General features: G+C 36.5%; 2 protein-coding genes across 4 annotated transcripts in view; one reads left to right on the plus strand and one right to left on the minus strand.

Annotated features, from left to right (window-relative positions):
• The first annotated feature begins 92 nt into the window (after nt 1-92).
• On the plus strand, nt 93-6,683 carry SCOC (short coiled-coil protein). Of its 2 annotated transcripts, XM_026074414.1 has the most exons (4): nt 93-480; nt 566-649; nt 1,237-1,375; nt 6,567-6,683. In XM_026074414.1, exons 1-4 carry the CDS (start codon nt 459-461, stop codon nt 6,646-6,648), a joined length of 327 nt encoding a protein of 108 aa, XP_025930199.1. In that variant the 5' UTR covers nt 93-458; the 3' UTR covers nt 6,649-6,683. The 2 variants fall into 2 exon arrangements, with proteins under 2 accessions (XP_025930199.1, XP_025930200.1); XM_026074415.1 differs by lacking the exon at nt 6,567-6,683 and having other exon boundaries at nt 105-480; nt 1,237-3,690.
• The window catches only part of CLGN (calmegin), a 35,309-nt gene continuing 11,075 nt past the window's right edge, over nt 2,435-26,668 (minus strand). The window contains exons 5-16 of one of the 2 annotated variants that reach the window (XM_026074412.1): nt 25,167-25,308; nt 24,218-24,299; nt 20,731-20,923; nt 18,570-18,759; nt 17,810-17,923; nt 17,075-17,231; nt 15,554-15,769; nt 13,985-14,104; nt 13,564-13,711; nt 10,931-11,008; nt 8,288-8,388; nt 2,435-6,615 (exon numbers count right to left, since the gene is read on the minus strand). In XM_026074412.1, coding sequence (XP_025930197.1) covers nt 6,535-6,615; nt 8,288-8,388; nt 10,931-11,008; nt 13,564-13,711; nt 13,985-14,104; nt 15,554-15,769; nt 17,075-17,231; nt 17,810-17,923; nt 18,570-18,759; nt 20,731-20,923; nt 24,218-24,299; nt 25,167-25,308 — 1,622 coding nt within the window. In that variant the 3' untranslated portion in view covers nt 2,435-6,534. Of the gene's footprint in view, nt 6,616-8,287; nt 8,389-10,930; nt 11,009-13,548; nt 13,712-13,984; nt 14,105-15,553; nt 15,770-17,074; nt 17,232-17,809; nt 17,924-18,569; nt 18,760-20,730; nt 20,924-24,217; nt 24,300-25,166; nt 25,309-26,668 lie in introns of both variants that reach the window. The other variant, XM_026074413.1, reaches the window with a different exon arrangement.

Here is a 26,668-nt window from a genome sequence, read left to right on the forward strand (position 1 = left end):
GGGAGCCGCGGCAGCCGCCCGGCCCGGGGCTGGCGAGCGGGTGCCCGGGCGGGGGCGGGGTGGGCGCCGCGGTGGTCGCTTCGCGCTGCGGTGTTTCTTTAATAGCCGGTTCTAGAAAGATCGGTGCTGAGAGGGAGGCAATTGCATCACCGAAACGCAGGGCTGTTTTATGTATTGGGGAGTGACCTGGGGGAGGTGTTCTTGCAAACTGGAGCGCGGTTAACCAAGGAAGCATGTTTACCTCGAACATGAAAATAATTAAAGAATGTTAGAAAAATGTTGTTTTGCCTTAGGCTTACTAAGTGGTGGCTTTTCCAACACCAATTAGCAGAGCCCATCTAAAAATCAAATATAAATGCAGTTATTACGGTGACAGTTGCCTCTTCTAACTTTTGTGTCTTTAAACAGACCCTCTCTCAGGAATACACTGCTCAAAAGTGGAAAGCGCCCATTCTACAATGATGAATGCTGACATGGATGGTATAACTTCTTAATGTTATTATTCTTTGTTGTTATTTTTGCTACATTACAGATATTGCATTAAAGCTCATATGATTTATTGCAGCTGTTGAAGCTGAGAATCAGGTGGAGTTAGAAGAGAAAACACGGCTTATTAATCAAGTTTTGGAACTGCAGCACACACTTGAAGGTTAGCAGTTTGGCACATTAGATTTTTTTTTTTTTTTTAAGCACAGCATTAAACAAAAGAGAACTTCGCTGTTCTGCCTCCCTTTCTCTGAAAGTCTGCTGCTGTCCAGAAGAAATGTCGCTTACGCAGTTGAAGTTACATAAACAAGATCTCAGTAGAACTTTCAGTGATACCAAGCAGGTTTTGCTTTTAGCATTATGCAGCGTGTTTACTCAACTCTCCTAAACACCCAAGAGGCAGAAAGGGGTGATACAGGATCATCTTTGAGCCTGTTCATAATTGCAACTTTGTTTCCAAACAGTTTATTTTGTGGTAGCTTAATTGAAGAACAGTCTGGAAAAGAATCAAGATACAGATTAACAATTAGCTTGTGTAACAAATTTGTCATAAAATACTGTGCTACAAATAATTTATGAAAAAACGTCTTTAGGTAAAACTTGGAGTAGCACAGTGTTTTTAAAGGTAATACCATACAGCCATATTTCCCATATTAAAAATGTGAATAGATTGATGTAGGCACACTGAATATATTCTTTATTGTATGCAACAGTGTCTAATGTTTCTTATGATTAATATCACTTTCACAGATCTGTCAGCACGAGTAGATGCTGTCAAGGAAGAAAACTTGAAACTGAAATCAGAAAACCAAGTTCTTGGACAATATATAGAAAATCTGATGTCAGCATCTAGTGTTTTCCAAACAACTGACACAAAAAGCAAAAGGAAGTAAGGGTTGATTCACAATGTCATTGTATTGCTGCTGTCTTTTTTGTTTTAATTGGCATAGGCTACATGAGCTAAATACATTAGTTTGTGGCTTTACTGGATACCTGAAGATTGTAAGCTTCAGTGATAAAACAGAATTAAGAGCATTATCATGAACAGGAGACAAGTTTGTGTGTTGTTAAGATTAAGCAATGTGCAAATGTAGTGTAGAAACTAACTAGGCTTTCATATTTATGTTTTTAAAATGAGCACATCTTGTTAAACTGGATTCAGTTTGTCAGGTTAAACAAATGTGTCTGTTGGCTACCTTTGAGGTTTTAGGGTAGCGTTCCTGACTAGCAAAATAATACAGTTATAAAATGAAAGTGTTGAAACTATTTAATATAAATATTTGAAGTCTAATTGCATCACTTTTTTCACCTCAAATATACTTAGATTGCTCTATAGTACTATCCATATCTCTGCAAAGCAACTTTAAACCTATAAACCACTTAGTAGTTTCTGTGAAGTAATAACAGTATAACATTCTTTGCAGGGCTTGCAAATGTGATCATTTCTTTTCTTTTGATATAGAAAAAGAATTAAGATTTTTGGGAGGGGGGAAGGGAAGGGGGAATAAGGATAAGCAACACATCAGGGAAATTATGAACTGATGCAATATTGGACTTTTTATAGTTTGTAAGATGCACACTTCAAACCATTTTCACTCCCCTACTTCCTCAAAGAATGATCAGGCACTGCATCATCATGTATGATCTTCTGAAAGGCTTTCAGTTGTGTGATTAAGAGTTACAAAAACACTCAGTAATAAGCTTGACAGAAACACAAAGCCAGCAATGTTCCTCTTGCTCATCCAGAAAAATCTGTAGCGAGGAACTGAGAACAAATCTTCCCTTGCCACCTTTTACCTTCCTCCTGAAGTGCCAAACCTGTCTTTGTTTCAGGCCTTAGAGCAACAGTTTTCCTGCCACAAAGCCTAAGCTTGTAAAGTACCTCTTGAGGCATAGCGCAAAACCATCTAAGGCGGATGAGGCGGCAGTGGTGGAGGTGGCTCTGCTCTCAGTCTGAGCTGCTCCAAGCGGTGCCTAGTGTCAAGGTGTCCTGTCTTACACTGGCTGGGTTGTCCATTAGCAGGCTTTGTAGGGGCGCTAAAGCCGTCGTGGGCCTCAGCACTTCCCGGAGAGAGGGCACATCTAGCATGATCAGTATTAAGAAAAAAGCAGAAGCTGAAATACAAACAACAATGTAAGTTTTATCAATACTCAGTTATACCTGTTTTATCTTGCCAATAGCAGCTTACCAGACTTGTTTACAGATGTTATCCAAAACTTATGTCTGTCTCTTAGGTAATGAAGCCATTTTATTTTACCTTTTAACAAAAGGAGACATTAGTTCAAGGTTTTCTTTCATCTTTGCTGTGCTAGATTCTGAAAAATAAACAAAGCTGCAGGAATTGCATGAGCGAGTGGATGTAATGGTAGTATAAACCCATCTCAAAATGCAAGTTTCTCAGCAGCTAAGCACTGCTCTTCCTCAACTGCAAGCAGACSTTGTGAGGTTCCCTTCCCCTGAGAGAGGTCTCCCATTTGTCTCTATTTTAAATGGCTGTATAGCACTCATTATTGGAGTGTCAGCATCAAGTGACTGCAAACAAAGTACTAATTATGTCTTAAGGGTTGGTTGCAAGTCTGAGTCAAGAAACCTGATTATGAAAATTTTTGGGGTAGTGTTGGGAACTTCACCCACTAAGGCACAAATGGTTGATCTCATTTATGTGATGGGGGTCCTATAAATATCTAAAATTATTTTAATCTTCTGTGGACTGTTCTCTTTCCTTTTACTGCCTATCTAGAACTCTGAATACATCCAGGAATTGCTAACAGGTAGAATTAGTCACCTGGCTAGTAACCTACTTGGTGTCTCAAGGGTTTGAGGATTAAAAAAAATTTCTTTTCAAAAAATCCCAAGCACTTGACTTCTAAAAATTACATTTCATTATAGCCATCCTAGCATAAAAGCCATGTCACTACATGTTTTCATCTGCACTGTAAGAGATACCTACCAATGTCAAGTGGTAACAGAAGAGCATGCACTTGTTAAACTTCAGCAATTCTCCTAAGATCAAGTAATCTTAAAGTCATGGTTTTGTATTGTAAGACTGGATAGTGATATTTTAATCCATCTATGTATATAGCAGTCATTTCATCTATAAACATTTAACATCCCACTACTGTGGCCTTCATTTAACTTAGGAACATTTTAAAGATGTTGTATTTCTGACTTTACACTAAATAAAAGCTTTTGATTTGTCTGAATTAGTTTAAGGTTTGTAAATTCTAAAACTGTTCGTAGGTATCTATAATTGAAAGGTAGAAAAGTAAGTTTGTCGCTTAATTTTTTTCTACATAGATAAAGTCTGAAAGCTGAAAGACCAGATGCGATTACCAAATTTTGGGATTCAAATTAGACTAATTATTCACTTGGTATTTTCACCCATGGATCTTATATTTCCATAGGCTTGTCTGTTAAARGGGGGCAGGGAGCGACAGGAAATGCTTGACAGATTGCATCCAGTGTCCTCAGAGCTAAAACTTGTACTGGTTCATGAGTGTCAACTTTAAGAGAAGCACATAAGTGATTTCTGCCTTACCTAAACAGAAACCAGACTTCTTAGCTTCCGTCTTCACCAAGGTGTGATGAAGTAACTGAGGAGGAATGAGTTGTGAGCAAACGAGAGCATACTGCTATCTTAAAAGAAGTTTCACTTTTGTGAAGTGAAGAAGCAGCATCTGTTCCCTCTAAAAGCCTTCAGTCCTACTTAGCCTCCCCAGAGCACAGAAAATTCACCCTCTGGGACTTGGCTCTGTCAGCGAGATGGCCTTACTCAGCCACTACGCAGCCAGGGGGGGAATGCAGGCTGCACAGTTCTCACACTCGAGCTGTTCCAAAGACCACTGTCAATTTTAACAGCAAGGTGTCCTGGGACTGGATTATCATTAGTCTGTTAATTTCAAAGCACTTTCAAGCAGCCATGAAATCACAATTAGGTATTTTTCTAAAAAGAGATGTTATAAATCCACTAGATGCAGGAACTGCAGGGTGAAACCTCAGTGATAAAAGTATCCCCTTTTGCCTGGCTTCCTGAATCTAGAGCTTCAAATCCCCTACTTACTTCTGGCATTTCTCCTGTAGTTACTAGCACAAGATGATATCTACATCAGCTGATGGAGAAGTCTTCTGTGTCTTCTAAGTTTAAAACTGGCTTAATCATTTCAATTACCTAAAGTGAGACAGTCAGTATTACTGCCCACAGCAAGGGAGTGGTGTAGCACTTAAGATGATTTTACCCATAATAAATGGCTCCTTATTTACTGAAATGATATGGAGACAAAGATGTTGATGGGGTACTAATCAAGACTATGGCAACCCTAGGTTCAAAAGTGTTCAGGGAAGACTAGAGTCACCTATATGATGACCAGTCTGTGGAGCAGCTATATCACAGCCAAGAAACGAACACATATTGATGCAAAAAACAAATGCTGTAAACTGCTCCAAAGAATTTTTTTTTTTTTAATCAGCCCAAAATAGGATTACTATAAAATGAGTCCCAAAATGCTGTCAGCTCACAGTGATCAGCAATTTCATCTTTAGACCTACTGCTCAGTTCCCCTTAGTCATTAGCAGTATCCTTCACTGCCAACAGTCTCTATCTATGGTTAAAAAGTCACAGGCAGAAAGGGGAGCCCAGAGTCATCATTTGTTACCATCGCATACAGAATAAAGACAACAGAACTCCTGCATTTAACATTTCTTACCAGAGACCTTTCTATCTGTTTCTCCACAGAAAAGAGTCCAATATTCTTAACTTTCAAACACTTCAACACAAGTACTTGAAGACAATGGCTTCTTCATTAGCGATAATTAAGACATGCTCATTTGTTACAGAGTTGCATAGTAATGGCAGAGCAAACAAAACCACGGAATCTTTGCTGACTCAATTTCTTTTATTACAGTGAACTACTTTCTTGCCAGGCATGAGGGAGATCTGTTAGATCTTTATGAATTAATGTATTTTGAATTGTTTTCAGCATATGACCATTTTTGCCAGCAGTTTACACTCTAATATATTATAGAAAGCCACCAAGCAGCAAGAGGTTTCCAGTGATTGCAGTTTATTGGGTTTTTTTAAATGTACAGTTGAACTTTAAACAAAACAAATGTTATCTTACAGTATGCAATTTAAACTATATTATGACAACAGCCATTACTTATGCCTGTAAAAATCTTAATCCATCAAAAGTTATCTGTATTAWTAAATTTCATGTTAAGCAAGAATTATTAAAAATTTTTCAGAGGCAACGTACACTTAGCAAGTATTCTATAAATAGGGGCTATGCCATTCTGGCTTGGAACATGAAAACTATGAAAAGTTTGAAAAAGTCATCTGTGTATCACTTTGCTTCTGTAGATTTGATATCTGCGTTCAAGAGTAAAACAAGTCACATCAGTTAACCACTTGTTCTATAAGTATTCTATTTTAAAGCACCTCTTAAAAATAAATTACTGTAATGAATGTCTAAAGTGAACTGGGAACTACCAAAATAACAATATCAACTAAAATAAATAATTTACAATAAAAAATGTTGCTAGCACTAAATCATACAAAAACAATGTTACTGCATTTAGCTCTGCACAAAAAAAATGTCTTCTCTTAGCAGTGTGAACTGCTATAGATGCTACATCTGGACTATCATCCCCCTTTAGCTGAAATGTGTAAACAGCTACTTTTGTGCTAGAGCTGAAAAATATTATAATTTATTCCTTTAATGTTTTAAAAAATATTTATAGTCAAAATTTACCTCCAACTCATACTAATTTCTAAGAATATTTATCTTAAAATCCAATGGCCAACTTGCAGTTTCACTTTTATTCTAAATTCAAAACATTAGCTAACTCTTCACAGATATTTCTCCCTAAAAAAGGGAATTAAGGAAAGTTTGGAAAGGTTAAACAGGTTGGAGAATTAAAATAGGAGGCTACGTAGCAACAAGTCCCATTTTTTCTTTCAAATCTCTGAAACTTGCACGCTGTCAGGCCTATTGAAGTGGCATACCGAAAGTTACTATTATCAAGTTCTAAAAATACTAGTTGGAAAAAACTTAGTCCTTTCGTACTCTCCTTTTGCGTACAGATTTCAGTGGACCATCTCCAGAACCTGTGCCTTCATCAGCTTCTTTCATCTGAAAGAAAGAAAGGAAGGATTTCAGCATTAACATTTTCAACATCAATTTAAATTTATTTATTGAAACTGGTATGTTACTTTCTTCTGCCCCCTCCCCCCCATCACATTATCACTAAATATAACACTTCATTGACAGGAATTTTTTTCCACAGTACTATTCTGAGAAATAAGGTGGGTAAAAGACTTTTCCTTTCTATACTCAGAAGGAAGAGAATAGCACATCTAAACCAAAGTCAGAAATTCATTTTTTTTAATGAATTCAGCAGTTTCTTTAGAAATTATTTTAACATCCATTTCTTAAGAAGCATTTAAAACATTCAAACTGCATTTCTTGGAGAGGCTACAAATAGACTACTTAATCCAGACGTCCGTTTTTCTCAGTTTCTAAGTTATTAGCTTAGATGTCTATGAAACATCCTTCCAACAGGAACTCCATTCTCTAAGAATATGTTGCTTCCTCACTTTCCTGCATCACATCACGGCAAGCATCTGGTTCAGAATGAACAGTTCACAGAATGTGGCACTATATGATCAGATGGTGTTGATGATATCTCCAAATTAGGTCACAAGCTAACTAGTGATGAAAACTTGTATATTCTGAAGATGCCCACACAAGAGAGACATAACCTTGTTGTGGCTGATACTGTGTAATGCAATAAACATATTCCAGTCTTGTATTACTTTTATAAAGAATCACATACAGCTTAATGGGCTCATCAGATGCTGTATTCCTGGGTAAATGTACAAGAAAACAAATGCTTCTTACAAGAACAAGAGACAGTACTGGGTAAGGGGTAGCAAATGAAGAAATACAGCACTGAAACAATGAAGTTTCATGCAAGGTTCAGTTTCACACAGGAGCTTTATATAAAGAGGAGTTAACATTAAACAGCTGCCCTCATCTGGGGAAAGAATCTTTCAGGCAGTGATGAGCACAACATGACTGACAAATACCATGGGTGGATCTGAAGTGTTTTAGACAGAGTTTCTAAATGGAAGGGCAGAGAATGGTCAACTATTAAGAACACCACACACAAATTCCATTCTAGAATGTTATTTTCTGAAAAACATTTTATAGAATTTATCTGGTTACTGGATTAAGTCTGTGTGAGAATACAGAACCACAGGTACTGAATTCAAAACAGATACGGTCATTTTGCTTAAAACCTTATTTTGCAGTTTAAAAGAATAAAAACCTGAAGGCCTGAGATTTTCCTAGGTCTCCCTGAAGGGCTACTCAGAAGCAAACAGTCACTTAAGTAGCATAATAAAAAGAAAAGACTGGATACCTACTGCAACATCCAAATTTTCAAAACTTCTAATTAATTTCCTAATTTGTTTAAAACTACACTCCTATAAAAGCTACATTCTTGTAAAAATGGTTCATGTTTAGAGACCTGCATGATCACTCCTAGGCTATACCTCAATTTTGCAATTAATACCATCTCCCAGCCAAAATTACACGAAGAGCAGCATATGTTTCACAAGTCCATACAAATGGAGTGTTTGAGGTGTCAAATAATAAAAGCTAAACTCAAAGAAAAACACATCCCCATCTCATGATCTGTTTATGGCTCAACAGAAAAAACACTCTCATAGATAACTGTGCTTAGTTAGAAGCGTGATTTTGGACAAGGGCGAGAAGAACACAGGGAAAAAGAAAACCTCACCTCATCTTCTGAASCAGATTTATTTGATTTATCACCTTCTTGGCTTCCATCTTCATTTTCTTCTTCTTCATCAGTATCTTCACCACCTTCACCCTCACCTTCTACAGCAGAAATTAATTTTACTTCATATATAAATTATATTAAGATGTATTATATCTCCATATGCTAGTAAGCAAAGGAAGCTAATTTCAGTTTTAGAATGAATTGTGTTGTTTACAATAATCTGCAGAAACATCACTGTGATACTGAGAGTGTAATTCTCATGAACTAGTATAAATTGATCACTGTCAGATTTAATATCCAATTTTACCAGTTTCAGCCTAGTCTCTTTTCACAATAAGCATATACTGGCTTTAGACTCGTAAGTGACCAACTAAAATGGCAACCAGTTGTTGACCCTTAGTTGGTGTCCTTTAGGGAAGTCCTTAAAGCTAAGTATTGTATTAGACAGTTGTGAGACYAAGTCCCAAATAGGACAACTCGGGCATCCCAAATCTGACCAAATTCAGACTTAGGTAGTAGCCGAGTTAACAATGCAGTCAGGACTTGGGTTTCCAAGGCGAGTAAGGGAATTCCCCTTTTCAGCAGGGAGCTCCTTTGGCACACATAGTCTTGTACAGCTCTTGAGGGCTAAGCAGCCCGGTGCTTACACCCTGCTTATGCTCCAAGTGTGTCCCCCTTGCACTCAGAGGAGCAGACTACTCACAAAAGGCAGTCAGCTTTGTGTTTCTGAACTGCTTTGTGGCTAGAGTATGTCAGGAGACCTGGTTTCAATTAGACCTTTCAAATGAAGGGGAGTGAATCCCACCCTTTCTCTTCTCCAGTTTTCATTGGCTTGTGTCAAGCAACACAAGCACTTTCTGCCTTACTGAAGCTGCATCACTGCCCCACAGCAAGCAGTGAATGCACTGAGTCTTGCAATTCTAGGCTGCTCTCTGATCATCACGTAGACTGCCCTGCTGAGGTCTGTTGGTCTGTCTGTCTCTCTCTTCTCTGTATTTTGAAGGATGCCAGGCACCCAACTGTTTTAAATTCCACYTTGGGCCTCAGGACATAAAAACTGGTATTCCCATGCCTGCATTTTAAGTATCAATATTCATTATAGGAGCTAAACCTCAGCAGTCACAAAAGAGTTACTGGAATCTAGAAAGCCTCTTCCTTACTTCAAACTGGGGTCTCAAAGTTAAAGAAGGTCTAGAAATTCAGTATCCTTTGCAATACTTTCCATCAAAAAGTAAACAAGAAAGCATATCCAAATCAGACAGAGAGGACACAGATGGCATTTTACAACAGTCTTCCAGTAGTTTCATAAAAAACAGTAGTGACAGCTATAAAAGATAACTACCTCAAACTCTGCTAATGCTATCCTTGTCAGCTCATACCTATGTCTGATAGATACTATTTCAGTGTTTAAAAAAAAAAAAAAAGTCAAATTTTTACTGTTTCAGCTCAGTAAAGCCCAAATAAATGCATACAGATAAATTTAAATGTTTGTGACATATAAAATGAGAATATCCTAATTCCTGGCAACAAAAATTAGAAAACCCCTTACCTATTAAGAAATACAATTCACTTCTGGGACAGCTGTAGAAATGCCAAGAACTTTTGCCTACAGTGTAGTAGTAAGTTGAATGAAATAGCTCAGCACAATTAGCCAACCTCTAAGAAATCAGTTTTCCCATCAGTACCTATTGTAAATGACAATGACCTGACCCACAACAACAGTAGGGACAGATTAGTGTAACCAAAAGGTGAAATGTGTCAAAAAGACTGGAGGTCCCAATTTAAGAGAGATGTAGACCAAGATGCCTGTTCTAAAAATAAGCACTTAAAAGAACAGCATGGCAAAAATTCAAAACCTTTGCTCATATTCTAATCACGAGATTAGAAATTTCAAGTGGTGCAAGTTCAGCACCTTCCATAAGTACTCGTTTTAATAAAGGAGGAAAAAACAAAAAGCAGCCTCAGACATCAAAAGTAGCAAAATGCAGAAATGGAATAGAGAGAACAACAACACTATTTAAAACTATTAATAAAGTATAAAATTAATTTAATCAGTATTTAATATAATTAAATTTATATAACCTAATAAATAAGGATCTGACTGCGACACAGAAATTACACTTCTTGGCAAGATACTTTTATTTGGTGGGATGCTTTTCCTAAAGGGAGAGCAAGAGGACAAAGCAGATAAGTGAACCAGCCAAGAAAGGAATATGATCTTTAGCAGTGTTGTGACAAAAATTAACATAGACCAAAACAAAGCAGTAAATTCCAGTGATAACATCCTTTAAGAAACACTCTGCCAGCAACTCATTCTCATTTGAGCAGAAGAAGTCTACAAGTGTTTCTGAAATTTGCAGCTGTACTACGTCTCGTAAGTCCACAYGATAATAACAGATCCTGAGCCTTTCAGTAATTCATTGATCAAACCCAGCTACCATCAGATCCAGAAAACAAAGAAGCAAGTAGTGACTATGAAGGAATTCCATATTGAGAAAGCTGGTAGCAAACTTGCTTCCACATCTGTTGAAGGCTGGCATCCACCAGCTTGCAGTTCTACCATCAGCAAGGAAGCAGAGGAACAAGGAGAAAAGAGACCATTTTCAAGCCCTTGCCCCAATTACTTCCCTTTCCCAGTACCTGAAGGAGGATCCTTCCTTTCCATCTGCTTTGTTTCCTTCATCAGCTCTCTTTTTGTCTCTTCCAGGTCTCTTCTTTCTGTAGCAAGCAAAAAAAAAAAAAAAAAGAAAAAGAAAAGAAAAGAAAAAAAATTTAGAGGAAAGCAGAAGACAAGTGTTCCATGCTTTCAGATAAGAAAGAGGCAAAAGAGTGATGGAAAAAGGAAGATTTCAACCTACAAATATAAGGGGTAGTAGGAAGCTAAAGAAAACTAAACAATTCTTTTTAAGGAAAGAAAAACTGAGAAACTCACATGACAGCAACATATAATACCCTCCTCTTGGAAGCCTAGAATTTTCCTGAGAACCCTGGAGTAGTCATACAAAAGCTAGCTATGTTAGCTATGTTAGTTCAGCTCAGTAACTAAATGTAAAGGTCTAAAATGGAATCGACTGCTGAAACATCATGAACAACAGTTCCAAATGGAATTCCTTAAAAAACAGTTTTCCTCTGTGATTGCCTGGACCCTATTTCTTACACTGAAATACATACTTTAACATATTATTTAACTGTCCTGTAATGATTTAATTCACACAGATGAGTGCAGATTTATAAACTAAGATGGTTCTCCACAAAAATTAAACTTCCCCCCTGCTCAAGTCAAACACTATACTAAAAGCTAAGTGAAAACTTGACAATTGAAGTAGATGCTTCATGTAAAAAAAAAAAAAAAAAAAAATGCAGTCTGTAGTCTGAGGGATGTATGAATTTCTCAACACGACTTGGTCTGCTGGATGTTTGAGACCAGTCATTTCCACAGGTTACAAGGGAAACCGGCTACTCTTACAAGATTATTAAGGCAAATGACATCCTGAGTGTATGACTGACATTCAAAACTTGTTCCTGCTCTCATCTCAGACCAGAATATTGGTAAAGAAATAAGATTATGATATTAGAGCTCCTTAAATTGTGAACAGTAATTTCACATATTAGAAGAATGATCCACTATTTTCCTATCTTTGCATTATTAGGGAAGCAAAAGCTAGCTTGATTAAAATCAATGGAAATTAGAAAGAGGTAGGAACTACAACTGCAAAGTAAGATTCATGTGTACACACACACAGACAGGAAAGTGACACTGAAAGACACCTCAAAAGCTCAAAGAAAAGGGGAAAATGATTCTTAACGCAATAAAAGTGAATATCAGATACCCAACAGGACCCAGGACAAGGGTATAAAAAGGGATATGATGAGCTAAATTTGAAGGGAGCCAACAGCATCTCCTGAAGTGGATGAACAAAAGAATTTTGGAACTAAGGTATCTCAGACAGCCTTGCTGAAAGCAGTGCATTAAGCATAAAAAGTATCTGTGAAGTCCATCAAGACTGGAAAAAAAAAAAGAGATTCTTTAACTCAGGAGCAAGAAGTATGTTGAGTAGAATATGATCAAAAGGAAAATGTAGGAAGATAAAATGCCAAAGTGCTGTGCCTACAACTGATGCTCATATAAAGAATATAGGTAGCATAACTAGATAGTTAATACCTTGATAAGACTCTAATGGTAAGAGAGCTGGACTAAGTTTGATGTGGCAAGCATTGTCCCAAAGTATAAAATTCTATATGTATTGGCGTGGGAATACTTGATGCTGAGTTAACTTAAGTCAGACAGCCAAAAGCCATCAGCATTTGTGACATACGGTGCAGAGATGGACAAGAAACACAAAGTTTCGGTTAGTAACATAAAAAGATGTTAGTACCAGGAAAAAACAAAAAAGTCAATGCTTCCTGAGTTGCTGCATTTGATGCCAGTCACTTGTCACTTTTTGTTCTCACCAAGGAAGAAATGAACTAAGAGGCAGAATCTTGCAGAGGCTAAGGACATCCTCACAGAAGTCAAGACAATGCACTGTAAGTTAGCTGATTCCTTTCTTATTCATAACTATGGACTCGGGGAAATGCTAACACAAAATCAAAACTGCAATTTAATAGTTTCAGTTATATTTGATGCAGTAACATGAGATAATTTTGTTAAATCCTTGAATGCCAAAGTATACCTCAACCTACTGAATTATTGATTTCTCTTGGCATAGCAGGACAGATCTCTGCAAGTAGTCAACGCATTGCTAGAAAGTGACATATAATGCAAGAAGGGATAAAGCAAACTTCAGGATTTCAAGTCTACTTGATTGTCAAGACTGAAGAGTTATTGAAAAGCAGCAACCAACAAAATAGTTCAGAGTACAACCCTCCCACAGAGGAAGAAATAAAAATAGTATGTTAAGGACTTACAGCTATTTGGGACACATCTTAAAGATATGACTTCAGCCATTTTAGGTACAGATATCTGAATTATTCAAGAATGTTCAAGATATGAAATATTTAGAAGGGAGAAAGCCTGACAGAAGTACTTTAATTTCTGCAGAGGGAAGAAAAACTGAGAAGGATCCTACCTTCTGCTTACATTTATCAGAGAGTTTTTGGACATGTAATACCACTCACTGAGGATTGTCAAAGGAAAAGAGGAGAAGGCCCAGAGTAAAGCAGGCTGTATGTACTTAAATTTAAACTGGTTATAATTATTAGCAACACAATCTATCATCAAGTCCTAATCACATCTTGATATTTGTTGAACCACGAACTCTTGCTCATCTTACCAYCTTCAACAATCTCTTCTTTGTTTTCTTTTTCTTCTTCTAATTCTACTTCGTCATCTTCTAATTCCTGTCCCTCTTGTTCTAGTTCTCCCTTTGAAATTGACTTAGGTATATCAGCTTTTTTCAAGTCAATATCTTCATCTATCTTCTACAACACATTAAAAATATATATATATATATATACATTTAAAGTCAGATTTCAATGCCCATTTGTGTTTCATTCTTACATAAGTACATATTACTAATGACACATTAAAAGAGCATGTTGTTGCACAAATGCTAAGATTTTCCAAGTTTTATATTCTAGGTAGAAGTTAAAAAAAAAAAAAAACAACCACAAAACAAAAAAAAAAAACAAACCAAAAAAACCCCACCCCACCGCAACCCCAAGCAATAACAAAAGCCAGTCAGTTTCTCATACCTTTGCTGGCCAACAGAACAGCACACCCAGACCAACAGGGAGAGCTAAAGTCAAGATGTAAAGAACCCAAAGCCATGGATGGTCTTCTGCAGCAGTTACCAACTGAGTGAACATACCAGGCTGTGCATATATAAAAAAATAAAATAAAAATAATAATTAAAAAAAATCAGGATAAATGGAATTTGTGTTTAAAATGGTCTTTAAGTTTGAAGGGCACTGTATTCATTTTTCTAAGCTTTATATTGCCCAAAGAAAATCCTTCTTTTCCTTCGCTTTTTAATAGCTAAAGTAATACTGAATCTCACTAATAATGAGGTAACAACTGACCAGATTGCACATATCCATATGTCCTGAATAGCAAATACTAATGTAAACAGGTTATAGTAAAAAGGAACAAACCTGGTACCCAAAACCAGGGTTGACCCCTACTCAACTTTGTAAAGTGACATTCAGGGTCTTGACAACATTACACTTTCCACCCTCCCCAGCTACTACTCTTCCTCCATGCTGTGCTAACTCAGCTGAAAGCTCCCAAAGTATCAAGAAGCTAAGAGCAGCGGCCAGTCTCCAGAACAGCAATTTCTTGCTCCATCTGTACTACCACATCCTCTCCTTCAAAGGAGGATTTTTCTGGGAGTAAATTGCCCTCCCAGCCCAGTTCCAATTTATACTGTAGAGAGAGGTAGGCAGCCTCCTGGTCCAGTTGGGCAGCTGGAAAGGGAACATCAACAACTAAAGCAGGAAGGTTGAGAGGCACAGGGGGCTCAGAGAACAGCTTTTGCAGTGGTGTGTACAGGTACAGACGCAGGTTCCAACACGAGAACAAAGGCTGCAGAAGGACAAGGCTGTGGGAGGAGGCAGTTCCCTGGCTGCATGGGCAGATAGGCCAGTGGTCCTTGCTCATCCTTTCTGCAATGAAGAACAGCTGCCAGGGATTGGGCATATTCGCCCCCAACGCATCATTTCTTTCCCACCCCCACAGGACTGTTCTTGCCCCTCAATCAAAAAATAGGACCTTTAGAAAGAAAACATAGTCAGTAAAAACAGCCACTAGAGGGGCTCATGATCACGTATATTAGACCAGGTTCACCCTACACTATAGGGAAGAGATCTAGACAAACTGTAGTGGCTGCCCACGTGCAGCACAACAAAATGTGGATACACACATATGGGCAGAAGAACAGACATAGCTGCACAAACATATGTGCATTTTCAGAGCTGCAAAATATGCATCCAAGCATCCAAAGGCCTAGAATTTTTAAACGCAAGAACACCCGACTATTTATCCATTTCTGGAGGGAAGGAAACATATATAAAGGAGTTATGGGGAAAACAAAGTGTAAATAGCTCATACTACTCATACTAGGTGTTCAAGCAAAGCATTTTAATTTCAGGAGGATATTGATTTGGAAAAGCTAAAAAGTGAAACTGGGAAAAATTATTACAGTTGCTCAGCAAAAATTATTAATTGTAGATAAATTAATATTCTGTGAGCATTAACAGAAAATTCTTCCAATTCCACTTCTTCCTCAATACTTTTGGCTACCAAGAACATAGTATAGTTTATACCTCGTTAGCACTTGCTACTAATTTCTTCAAGCCCCAGCCATCTGCTGCCCAGCGATCTGCTACTTCTTTTTCTGAGCATATAATGAAGTTATCAAAGTAGATATCTGAYGTCATAGACCAGAGCTCTAAACCAATAGCACTGACAGAGGTCATCTCAAATGGGTGAAGATCTTCAAAATAATCTGGGTTAGAAATTTTCTGAGGGCTCCAGATTCCCTTTGAAAGAAAGAAAGAAAGAAAAAAAAAAAAAAAAAGTAAAAGCATATCACCTATACTTCAAATTAAAAAAAAAAAAATGCTGTGAAATACACTGTAAAACAATTAGGACTCTGACTACTTTAAATGCACTATTCAAAAAGGAAAGAGGTTGTGTTCAATCTTCACAAAAGCAGAATGGGAAATAGCCAGTAGGATTTTGACAGATGGAACTCAATTTTCTGGCTTAGAACAGACTGATTACAATTTAAGTTCAAAATTTTGGGTCCGCATAGGGTTACAGCAGTAACTGACTGTACAACATATCTCTATTCCTCCTGGTACTACTGATTCTAAGCAGTCTTTGTCAACCTCCTAGAATAAATCATCAAATTTCCTACTACTGCAAGAAAATAAGACATTACTACTACTTCTTCCTCATTTTCTCCTTGCGTAATACATAGTGTTGGCTTTTGTTCATCAATAYAGCTTATACATTTTTTTAAGGGTACTAGTCAATATTCTGTGTCCTGTGACAGACTCTTCCAGGTTAAATGTCTATTGTACAGTGGCCTAAGATTGCAGGGGAACTACATCCAGTGATCCATATGGTCCTTTCAAGTTCTATGTACATGCAGTCCACGTTCTCAACACTTTGTCAGTTATGCTCAGATGTATCTAAAAAAAAGGCTCATTACTCACTCCTATAAAATTCTAATTGCTAAAATATCATTTGACTGAAATCCTAAAAATGAAGGGCAAACTTTTAAAGTTAACATCTTAAATTCTAGAGAGAAAATAGCTACTACCTGAAAACAACATCCTGAGGGAATGGGAGCACATAGGGCAAATCATTACTCTGAAATTATAAATGTATCAGCATATATATATAAACAAACTTACAGCTACTGTAACCAGAAGTGTTAGGGAACATGTTCAGGAAGGAAAATTCAGCCCTATGAATACCTGTGAAAATTGCTTAAAACCATATGCTCTTTTGTTTAAAAGCCTGTTAGGATATTAAGCTAAAATAAATCAGATTCAAATTCTCCCAGAACAGAACTAACACAAAGGAGCTCTTTGATGTCAGACTGATTATCTCTTGTATCTCAGGAGTTGGGGGGGGGGGCACTATCCAAAAGCCAATCTGCTTACTGAGAAGTTTCCTCTTTATTTTATATAATAAAACGTGTTCATTTAAAGTTAACTCCTCCTCCCCCAAAATCCTACAAAAACCTGTGAATTATTCTATTAAAGACACCACTTTGACTTGCCTGCTCCGTTAAACTCTATACCTTTTAACAACAAAATTAGTATTGTTATTACCTGATAGTTAGGATTATCTATCATAGGTGGTTTCCATTTTCCTTTATAGTTTGGATTATTCATCACGGGACGCACCCACTGTCCACAACCTGGTACAGTCTCACACTTCGGATTTGGGATCTGAGGGCCTTCCCACTCACCATCCATTTCTTCATCCCTACAGAAAAAGGGTTACAAGCAACTGACAAACATTCAGCTCAGACTGATTTGAACACTAAGGGTCAGTCTGAAATTGGAGTCCATACATATTTTGTCATAACCTCAGGATTTTGCTTGCACACTTTTTTTAATGAGTGCATATTTTCAGAGTGCTGGAGATTTTTTTTAAGACCATATTTTCAAAACTACCACAGTATAATTGAATGCAATTATATTCTCAAATCTGCAGATAGCTTGAAACACTTCTCTGAAAGGTGCTTACATCGCTTTGACCACCATACAACATTTAAGTATCAGCTTAAAAGTGTTTTATGTTTTATCATCGTAGCAGATTCCCTCAGAGGGGTCTTTGGTATCCCCCCTTTTATATCTTCACAGATAACAAAAGGCAATTATTGACATTTTCATACTTTTCTAAAAACAACCCCTCAAAACAACAAATATTTGGCCACACCTTAAAAATTCCAACTTGCTATGTCAAAGTAAGGGGAAATGTGGATTGAAGTTCCACAAATCATAATTTGCTACAGAGAAAGACACATTAACAGACCTGTGCTTATTGAGCTAAGTTCTTACCAGTCCTCTGGTTTTTTTGCATTAGGGTCCAGAATATACTCCGGTTCATCATCAAGCCACCCCTCAGGCTTAACAGCATCAGGATCTTCTATTTCGGAAGGCTCATCTTCATCCCTTCAATTACAGACTAATATTACAAAATACAGCACCTGACATTGAACCAAAGTTGTGTTCAGAGGACTGTAACTAACACGAAAGGGATAATTTTCAAAGGCACAACAGAATTAAACACACAGACCATGAGAATTAGGCATCTAATTCTCTGTCTCTAAATATTTAAAAGTTATAATTACACAGTTACAAGGCACTAGTTAGCCTACAAATTGCTGCCATCAGCTGGTGGATTTCAGACATATTTTCCCACTAACTTTTTCTCTTTTCTTCTTCAGTTACTATATGAGCTCTCTAGCTCACACAGAAGGATGTAAGCAGAAATCATTGCATGTAAATAAAGAATATATAATGGTGGGGAAAAATTAAAAAAAAAAAAGTGTTCCTAATCTTTCAGCTAATCTCAGGTATTACCTGCAACAATAGAGGCTTGAAACAAATTAGCAGAAAATACAACTTGTATTTATTTTTTTTTTGGAAGATGATCAGGTCCTTGTATCCCCCAAATTATACACATTTTCAAACAYAAGTATTATTTTTTAGTAGAAAAATATGTCATTAGCAAAAACAAACCAAATGCCTAACAGCAACAAAATCCATCTGGTCAAATCTTTCAAGTGTTTTTCTACAGATAAAATTATCTCCTTACCAATCATCTGGTTTGACTGCATTGGGATCTGGAATTTTTGGTCTCTCATCCCAGTCATCAGGCTTCTTATCATTAGGATCCTCTATTTCTTTAGGTGGGTTTACTGGAGGAACCACATCCTCAAGAAGACTTCCTTTACTGACAACCGATTGGTCAATTAACATTTCAAATGTATCATCTGGTTTCAGCACTAAATTGAGAAGAAAAAAAAAAGTATTAAAAGAAAGCAGGAAGTATATATTTTACAGAGATCTTCAGCACAAAACATATATGCTATGCACAAGCTCAGGCAAATAAACAAACAGATGCTCACTGACAGACTCCCCACTCAGATCAGGTACTGGGCCTGGACACCGWACAATGAAGTTGCTACTGTGCAGCTAGCATGTCCAGCATCAGGCCCAGAACAAATGAAGCCTCCAGGAAATTCAATAGCTGAAATACATCCAAGCATATTATGACAGATTCAAAAACCTACTACTTGGCCAAAATTCTACTATTATACAAGGACAATAAAAGATAAACCTTTGCCCCCAAAGCATCTCTGCTATCAAATTACAACTCCATGCTGGAAAGCATGGAAACACAAGAACTCAGAGGCAATGACACAACTGAAGGATCATCAAAACAGCATTTACCTCTCAGACTCAAATCTGACTGTCTGAGCCATTTGCCCAAATGCCAGACTGCAAATGCAGAAAGTTCTCCCCCAATGGTTAAATGTTTTAGCAAGTTCAAGTAGCTGATAAAGAAGGGTCTTCAAATTGAGCAGCATTTGACCCAATAACAGACCCTGCATCCAGATCCATTTCTAATAACCAGTGAGTATATTAATTAGTAAAGTGCTTAACAAACATAATCAAATGCCACTCAGTACAACTAAGATTATTAATTTAAAGCAAATACTATTCCACTTTTATGACAGTTTACAGAGATGGGAGCTGAAAACCAAAATAACAGTCTCATAATGACAGTTTGAAATATATCTATTGAAGCTCTTAGAGCTTAAAAACTTTGGACTGAATTAAAATATCCACAAATGCAAAAATTAAAACCCCATATCACTTTAAATACAGAGAGTCGTGATTTTTTTCAACTTATTTTATCAATCACATAAATATGTTAGAATCACAAAACACCTTCGGTACTACTATTGAACAATTTGTTCTATTTTAACAACTATAATGAATAAATGCAATTTGAATTTAAGCATCTTTAATCATCATCTCAAATGAACACACAAACAGAGGAAAAACACCCATTCCTTCACAATAAATACAGGAGGGTGGGAAGGATTATTTATTTGTTGTTCCCCTTACCCCCATTTCTGTCATTCTGTTTCACTTATTCCTATTATCTAAAAATGAAAATTTGCTATGGCATGCTATCCTAATTTATTTTAAAATTAACACATTTTTCCATGGCAGACCAGTTGAGCACGTTTTTCATTATTAACTAGTGCTAGTTCAAAAATACAATTAATTTTGCTGGATTTGCAGTATGCCATAGATTAGTTCAGCCCATTTTTCCTCATGTTTCTGTTTATTCTTCCTGAAAATTTTGAAAAAGGGAAAAAAGGACCAAGAAATTAAAGTTTCAGCTCTACTGTACTGTTCATTGGTACAGAAAGAGATGCCATACGAATTCAAATAGCCCAGTTAAAAACAGCCCAAATTTATTTATCTTCAGAGAGCGTGGTAACATCTCTTTATACACAYTGCTGCAGATGAAACGTTACCGAAACCTCTAACGTGTGGAAAAGAGTGGCGTTTGGCATCCTGCAGGACATCTAACTAAATTCCTGTGAATTCCTCTGATACCTTCCTAGAATACTGGACATTTGTTGTTTTTTAATAGGATTCTTAACAAAATTTTTAATTTCCTATCATAGTAAGTACTGAAAGTACTAATCAACTCCTCACTGCTAGGCTGGCCAGGGCCACTATGTTTTTTCCTGTAACTGAATCTTAAACTGCAGCATTTCAGAGCCAATTATGTTCTGCAGTCATTAAACCATTTAAGCTCAAATCATTAGACAACCATCCCCCAAATGAACAGACCATTACAAACAGAAAGCAGGCTCAGACACAAAGTTTCAGTGGATGGAAACTCATTTCTAATGTTTCTTTTCTAATTTAAGCTTATAAGAATTAAACAATACCAAGAGTATAGAGGTGCGTCTTCTTGTCCGAATAGAATTTTTTTAGGTCTACATCAGGTCGTTTTGCATGTTTTTCATTATATTCTCCAGTTTTAGGATTCTTATGTCTGAAGATAAAATGTAGTTTGTAGTCTTCTCCACATTTATCTGGTCCAAACATAATAGTATAAGGTGTTTTGTCAAAAAAGTATTCCTGTAGAAGCAAGAAAGCTGAGCATGTGTTATGCTGTACATTTTCTGAAGTCACTGTGGGTATTACTTTTCCTTGACGCTGTGGCATACAGCAGTTACCTATTTTCTAAAGAGTGTTTCCTGTAATATCAATTCTAAAACTGAAAACTGGTAGGCTGAATCCTGAAAGGTACTGAACAGTCCCTGTGAGTTGCTCAGCGCTTTCTGTTCCTAGTTSTGACTAACCAGAAAGATCACTTAAGCTTCTTATGGGAACATAAATATACTTACTGAGACATTATCCTTACACTGAGTGGAAATGCTTGTCACAAAACAAAATGCCCAAACACCTATATCCTTCTACATACATTACACTAAAAGACAGAAGGGAACTAATTACTATCCTTTATAGCAACTTGAATTCCAGTACAGATAAAAAGCAGGATATAATTATCCAGTACTTTATCACTGTCTTCTTGCTCCACACTATTTAATAATCAGAGTATATTGCATTAAGCTGTTCAGATAAACAGTTGCAAAACACTGAAATTATATGATTTTTGTATTTGAAATAAAAAGATAAGACAGCACGTTACTGTGTAAGGAATTACTTGAGGGGAGATGACCACTTAAATTCTAGAAATTTTCTTCTTGAAAGATACATCCTGACAGAGATGTATTTTTTGAAACGAGCTTGTACTTTTATATTTTAAACAGTTTTTGAAGGCAACGTAAAACATCCTCAGTTTAGATTTAGGAAAACTACAGAAGCACATATGTTTTATGTTTGGTCACTTTTCCAACATTCATCTTGGAAAATTTCACTGATAAGGATTAAAAAAAAAATTTACTAATAGCAACAAGCATACATACAGCATTGAGATGCACCCAATTAAAAAAAAAAAAAAAAAAAAAAGAAATAAGCAAGAGAACACTGACTCTTTCAAGCTACTTCATCTTACACTAGTGAAGCTCCTAAAAAAAAAAATTGGATGCACTGTGAGCCAACCCATAAACATGCAAGAGTTGTTTTTCCTATTTTCTGGTTTACCTTCTACATAAGATTACAGAAGTTGGAGAATTCTAATTTCATGTATGATTGAGCTGAATACCTTGATCTTGCATCTTCCTTTAAAAAGTAAAAATTTTCAGCTTTACTATCACGCATCAGTTTTACTTATCTGCACATCTTTCCACAATGAAGGCTGTCATGTCTCCAATAGTTTTCCTATGCCCACGTTTTTAATACTTATTTATTTGTATGAAAGTTGTTTTAAGTACAAAAAAAAAAGCAGCATACTGGCATACACATTTCAGGAAAGAGGAAGAGAAACAGGAAGCTGCATTAACACTTTTATAATACATTTTATAACTGCTTAAAAGCAACACCTTATAAGCCACCATCTGCTAGAGTGTTGCAGATGTACATATTATCCCTTATATCTCATACAAAGTCCCACCGTTAAGCAGTACCTCCTGACTGTTGGTTTGCAGGTCAGGACAGGCAACATCTCGAGCCTGTCCTGAAGAATCTCCTCTTCATTTTGCACATAAACAGGGCATCACACTTCAAAGTAATACAAACATGGGTAAACCAGCATCCAAGGAGGTTGCAGGCAATGCCATCTCACCTTGAGCTAGGGCATTCTTTCACCATTTTACGTTTAGTCAGTGTGTAATGACAATGTTCTTCAGCTTGGTACTTTAAAGTCAAGATTATGGCTTCATAGGTCAACATAGCACAGATGTCTCAGGCATAAGCGCAGACGAAAAACAGTCCTTTCTTATTCAGAATGCAAATTATGAGCTTTTGCCTCCACTAGCATCAAGAGGTTTTTTTAGAGCATTCTCTGCTGCTTTTTTCCCATGAACTTGCCTTTCTAGCTTACCAAATCTTGTTTGGCAAGCAAACTGTACAGCCTGATGCATCTCAAAAGGAACAACTGCTATAGGCTGTAGCTGTGATTGCCTCAAGCTTCTGTCACTACAGTAGTGAAGGCTGGCTCAACAACACTAATAACCTCAAACCTGTAGCAGTCAGGGTAGTCAGCTTTTAAATAGTCACAGCAATTTGCTCCAGGATTGGAGGTACCCTTCTCATTTTGTGTTTGTACTGCTGAGTCAAGGCAAGTTCTTCCCATTCATGATGGTGGCCCTTCTCCCGCCAAAATTTTGAATCCACACTGGTCATTCTAAGTCTGCCCAAATACGTAATCTTTTTCTGTAAATGCTGCCAGATATTAAAAGCACCAGCTTCCATTGAAGCAGCCACAGAAAATGCTGTATGTATCAGCCACCCCTGCTCTGTCAACACAACAGCCATTCTGCACAAACTTCTAGGCCACAAGTCACCGTCACTTCTGAAGGTAAAAAGCATTGCTAGAATATCCTCCATCATGGCCTAGATTGCCTATATTTGCACCCCAGGGTAGTGGCAGCAATATTAAAGCAGAAACAATCAGTTCATGTGTGCTGGAATTGACTCTGGGCTGGAAAAGGCAGAAGCATTTTGAGCCAGAAATTCCCAATTGTGTTAGCACAGTAATAAGGAATTTTGCAGACAGGCTTGGAAAGGGCAGGCAAGTTACCATCAATATTTTGAGTAGCAATCTACTGAATGGCCCAACACACTGAGGCACTTACTGATTTTTTTAGAACCTAGGATAGCTGATCATTGACGCAACTTCCCTGAGGAGAGAGATTCATCATACGCAGTTTCTAAATTCAAGTCTTGATCTCTTTCTAAGATGACATGTTGCACATCATTCAGTAAAAAAACTACTTAAGGAATTATGAGTTGAGATTCTATGGCTTGTATTATTGCAATAAGTCAGGCTAAACAGTTACAGAACTCCTCTGTCCTGGATATCAACTCTTGAAATTTAATAAAACTTTAAGATTAATATTTAACATAGTATTACTCATACGCAGAACTAAGAGGAATACGTTAACACAGTACACTGTTCATTCTAACCTTTTGAAATTCACATTTTGAGATTTCTTATGTGAATCCAGATCTCAATAGTTTACTTACTTATAATTTTAGATCACTTTTTCATTAAAATGAATGGAAACTATAGCAAGAAAATGCTATCAAATATTCCAATAAAAAAACTGCACAGCTATGAAGGTTCTGTGTACTGATGATCAATCACAGGTATACTACTGATCTTGCCCAATCTTCTGCTTAAATATTTCAGATGCTTTTAGGAATATAGGATGTATTATGAATTATTCTCTTACTGATATTCCACAAGAACAGTTACATATTTCCAAAATGAAGAACTGTTAGCAAATGCTAAGCAAGAAGACATACCAGATTCAAGTCATCACTTCTGGAGAGAAGTTTAATATATGCACCACCACAGTCAATGCCTTCTTGAAAATTCACTTCATATCTGGGTAAAGGAGGAGTTAAAAAAAATTAGACAAATTTAAATCAATTTATAATTGGCAATTCTAACTTTGAATATGTTCTTAATGTTATGTATTAGTCACTTGATTCTTGTATTAGTCACAGCTGTGAAAACACTTCTACGTGGCCAAAAGATTTTAGTTACCACACAAGTCAATACAGCAGTGATGTCAATCAAAAAAAAGCCATGGTAGCAATTACTGCAATTGGTATCTCCAAAAAGAAAAGTTTCAAGGTGTTATTGACCAATGTACAAGCATCAAAGTGAAGCAGCAAATGACTGAGTTCTAGAAAGTTTGTGCTATCTTTGGAACTACCTATATGACACATTACATTTAGCCAGAGCAGTTATCTGTATACATCTACAAGCACAACAAAGCAGGTCTCAGTATCAGAAGCAATATATAGCCATACTGCCATGGCACTGATCACTAATTTAATCGGGTCAGAAGWGCACTGAGCTCCACTGACATTGCTGCAATACCTGCAAGACTTAAGCCATTTTCACTGAGCCACCCCGAAACACTCTGTAAATGTAAAAACGCTGCACTCAAATTACGTATGATTCAGAGTTTTCAGAGAAAGACTGAAAATTAATTAGCTTTTTTAGCAGTTTTGTAAAATCTTTTATTTCTGGCCCAAAATATTTTAGAAGAGCTTGAACATCATTTCTTAACACTTTTATTACAAGCTTTTACTTGATTATTAAGTCTTTCATATCTACAGTTTTGATATCTCTAGATATGGTAGTCAATGCTACATGCAAGTCAGTATTTTTCTACAAGGATTTAGATTACCTTCTTGACTTAAAGTTCAAAAATGTTAAGCACAAACATGAGAAATTACTTACTGAACAATCAAAGGTTTATTATCAAAAATAAATGGTTTTCTTAGCATAGCTGATATTGCATGATGCTTTGCCATTGATTTTAACACTAATCCTCTGTCTCCAGGCACTGTGTTTTCTTTCAACTCTTCTACTTCCCATCTTCCTAAAACAAACAAACACAGAGTCTTTGAAAAAAAGAACATAAGCTGAAGTTAAGAAATTGCAGCCATCCTGAAAGCAGAGTTAATAGCAGATAAACACTAGTTACCAAAGCAGGGGAGAAATTTAGTGTTGAAGTTAGGCATTAAATAATAATTTATTACTGATAATTCTACCTGAATAAATAAAAGAATTACTGAAGTCCAGCCTTGCCTCCCTCAAACTCCAGTTGCTCTACAGCACTAAAATACAAAAGAATGCTACACAAACCTGTTGCTCACATCTTTCTGTCAAATCACTGATAAAAAAAAAAAAAGTTTTAGCTGCTAGTTCTCAGGAATTAGAAACAATAATTCCATGTCCACGGTTTGAGTATAAAATGAAAACTGCATCATGCCAAAGATCCATCTAACCTAATGTTCTGACTTGGACAATGAGGAGAAAAGAAAGCTTAAGGAAAAAGAACATAACAGATACAAGTAGTTGCAACAACAAGAAATGCCGGAAAAGCTTTTGTTAATAGGTGTTTTTACAACAGCAGAAATCCAACAGTTTCACAACTGTTAGAACGAAGAGAAAGAAGAAAAAAAACAAACAAAACAAAACCTTGCTTGCATGTATAAAACAAAATTTTTTGATTAAAAAAGCCACCCAAGGACTCTGAAGTAGAAGAGACATTCTTAAGTACATTCTTAATATAATCCACCATAGAAAAATGAAAATGAACAAAAGAACTTGCAAATTTTTAGCTTAGAATATTTTTTACATTAAAACATTTTAATAAACTTACTGCTCAAATCTTTAGCATGTGTGAACATCCACTGGATTTCCAATTAATTGRAATTTTGTATGCAAGAAGCAAGAGTACATTTTAGATATCTGTCATATATTCAAGACTAATAGTGAAACTGCTAAGATAGAGATGGTCTCACAGCTCCTGTTCATATTTAATCAGAGTTTTAGAGTAAAAATCTGTTTTAGCCTTAAGAAAGTGGCAGATAGTTAAAAAAAAATATGTACACTTTGGGTCAGCATAGCTATACACAGAAAAGCCCACTCTCTCACTTCGCCAGAAGGGTATTAGTTCTAGCAATTTAAAACAATGCTACCTTTCCGTATTTTAAATATAGCATGTATGCAATGTACACATTATTTCTTACTCCTCTATAATTTACAGAAGCCTGAAAAGAGATCTTTAATATTGTAGATCTGCATCTTTCAGTTGTGGTATCCCACAATGCTTAGGGGACGATAATATATTTATCCAGATTTTAAGATTGTTCTTCATCACATTAAAAAGCAATAGTTGCAAGGCACTGTGTAAGTTAAATACCCACATCATTCTTTCCCTCCTTCCATTAAAC

The sequence above is a fragment of the Apteryx rowi genome, unplaced genomic scaffold (assembly GCF_003343035.1).
Source record: "Apteryx rowi isolate R43461 unplaced genomic scaffold, aptRow1 scaffold_389, whole genome shotgun sequence".
Classification (NCBI taxonomy): Eukaryota; Metazoa; Chordata; class Aves; order Apterygiformes; family Apterygidae; genus Apteryx; species Apteryx rowi.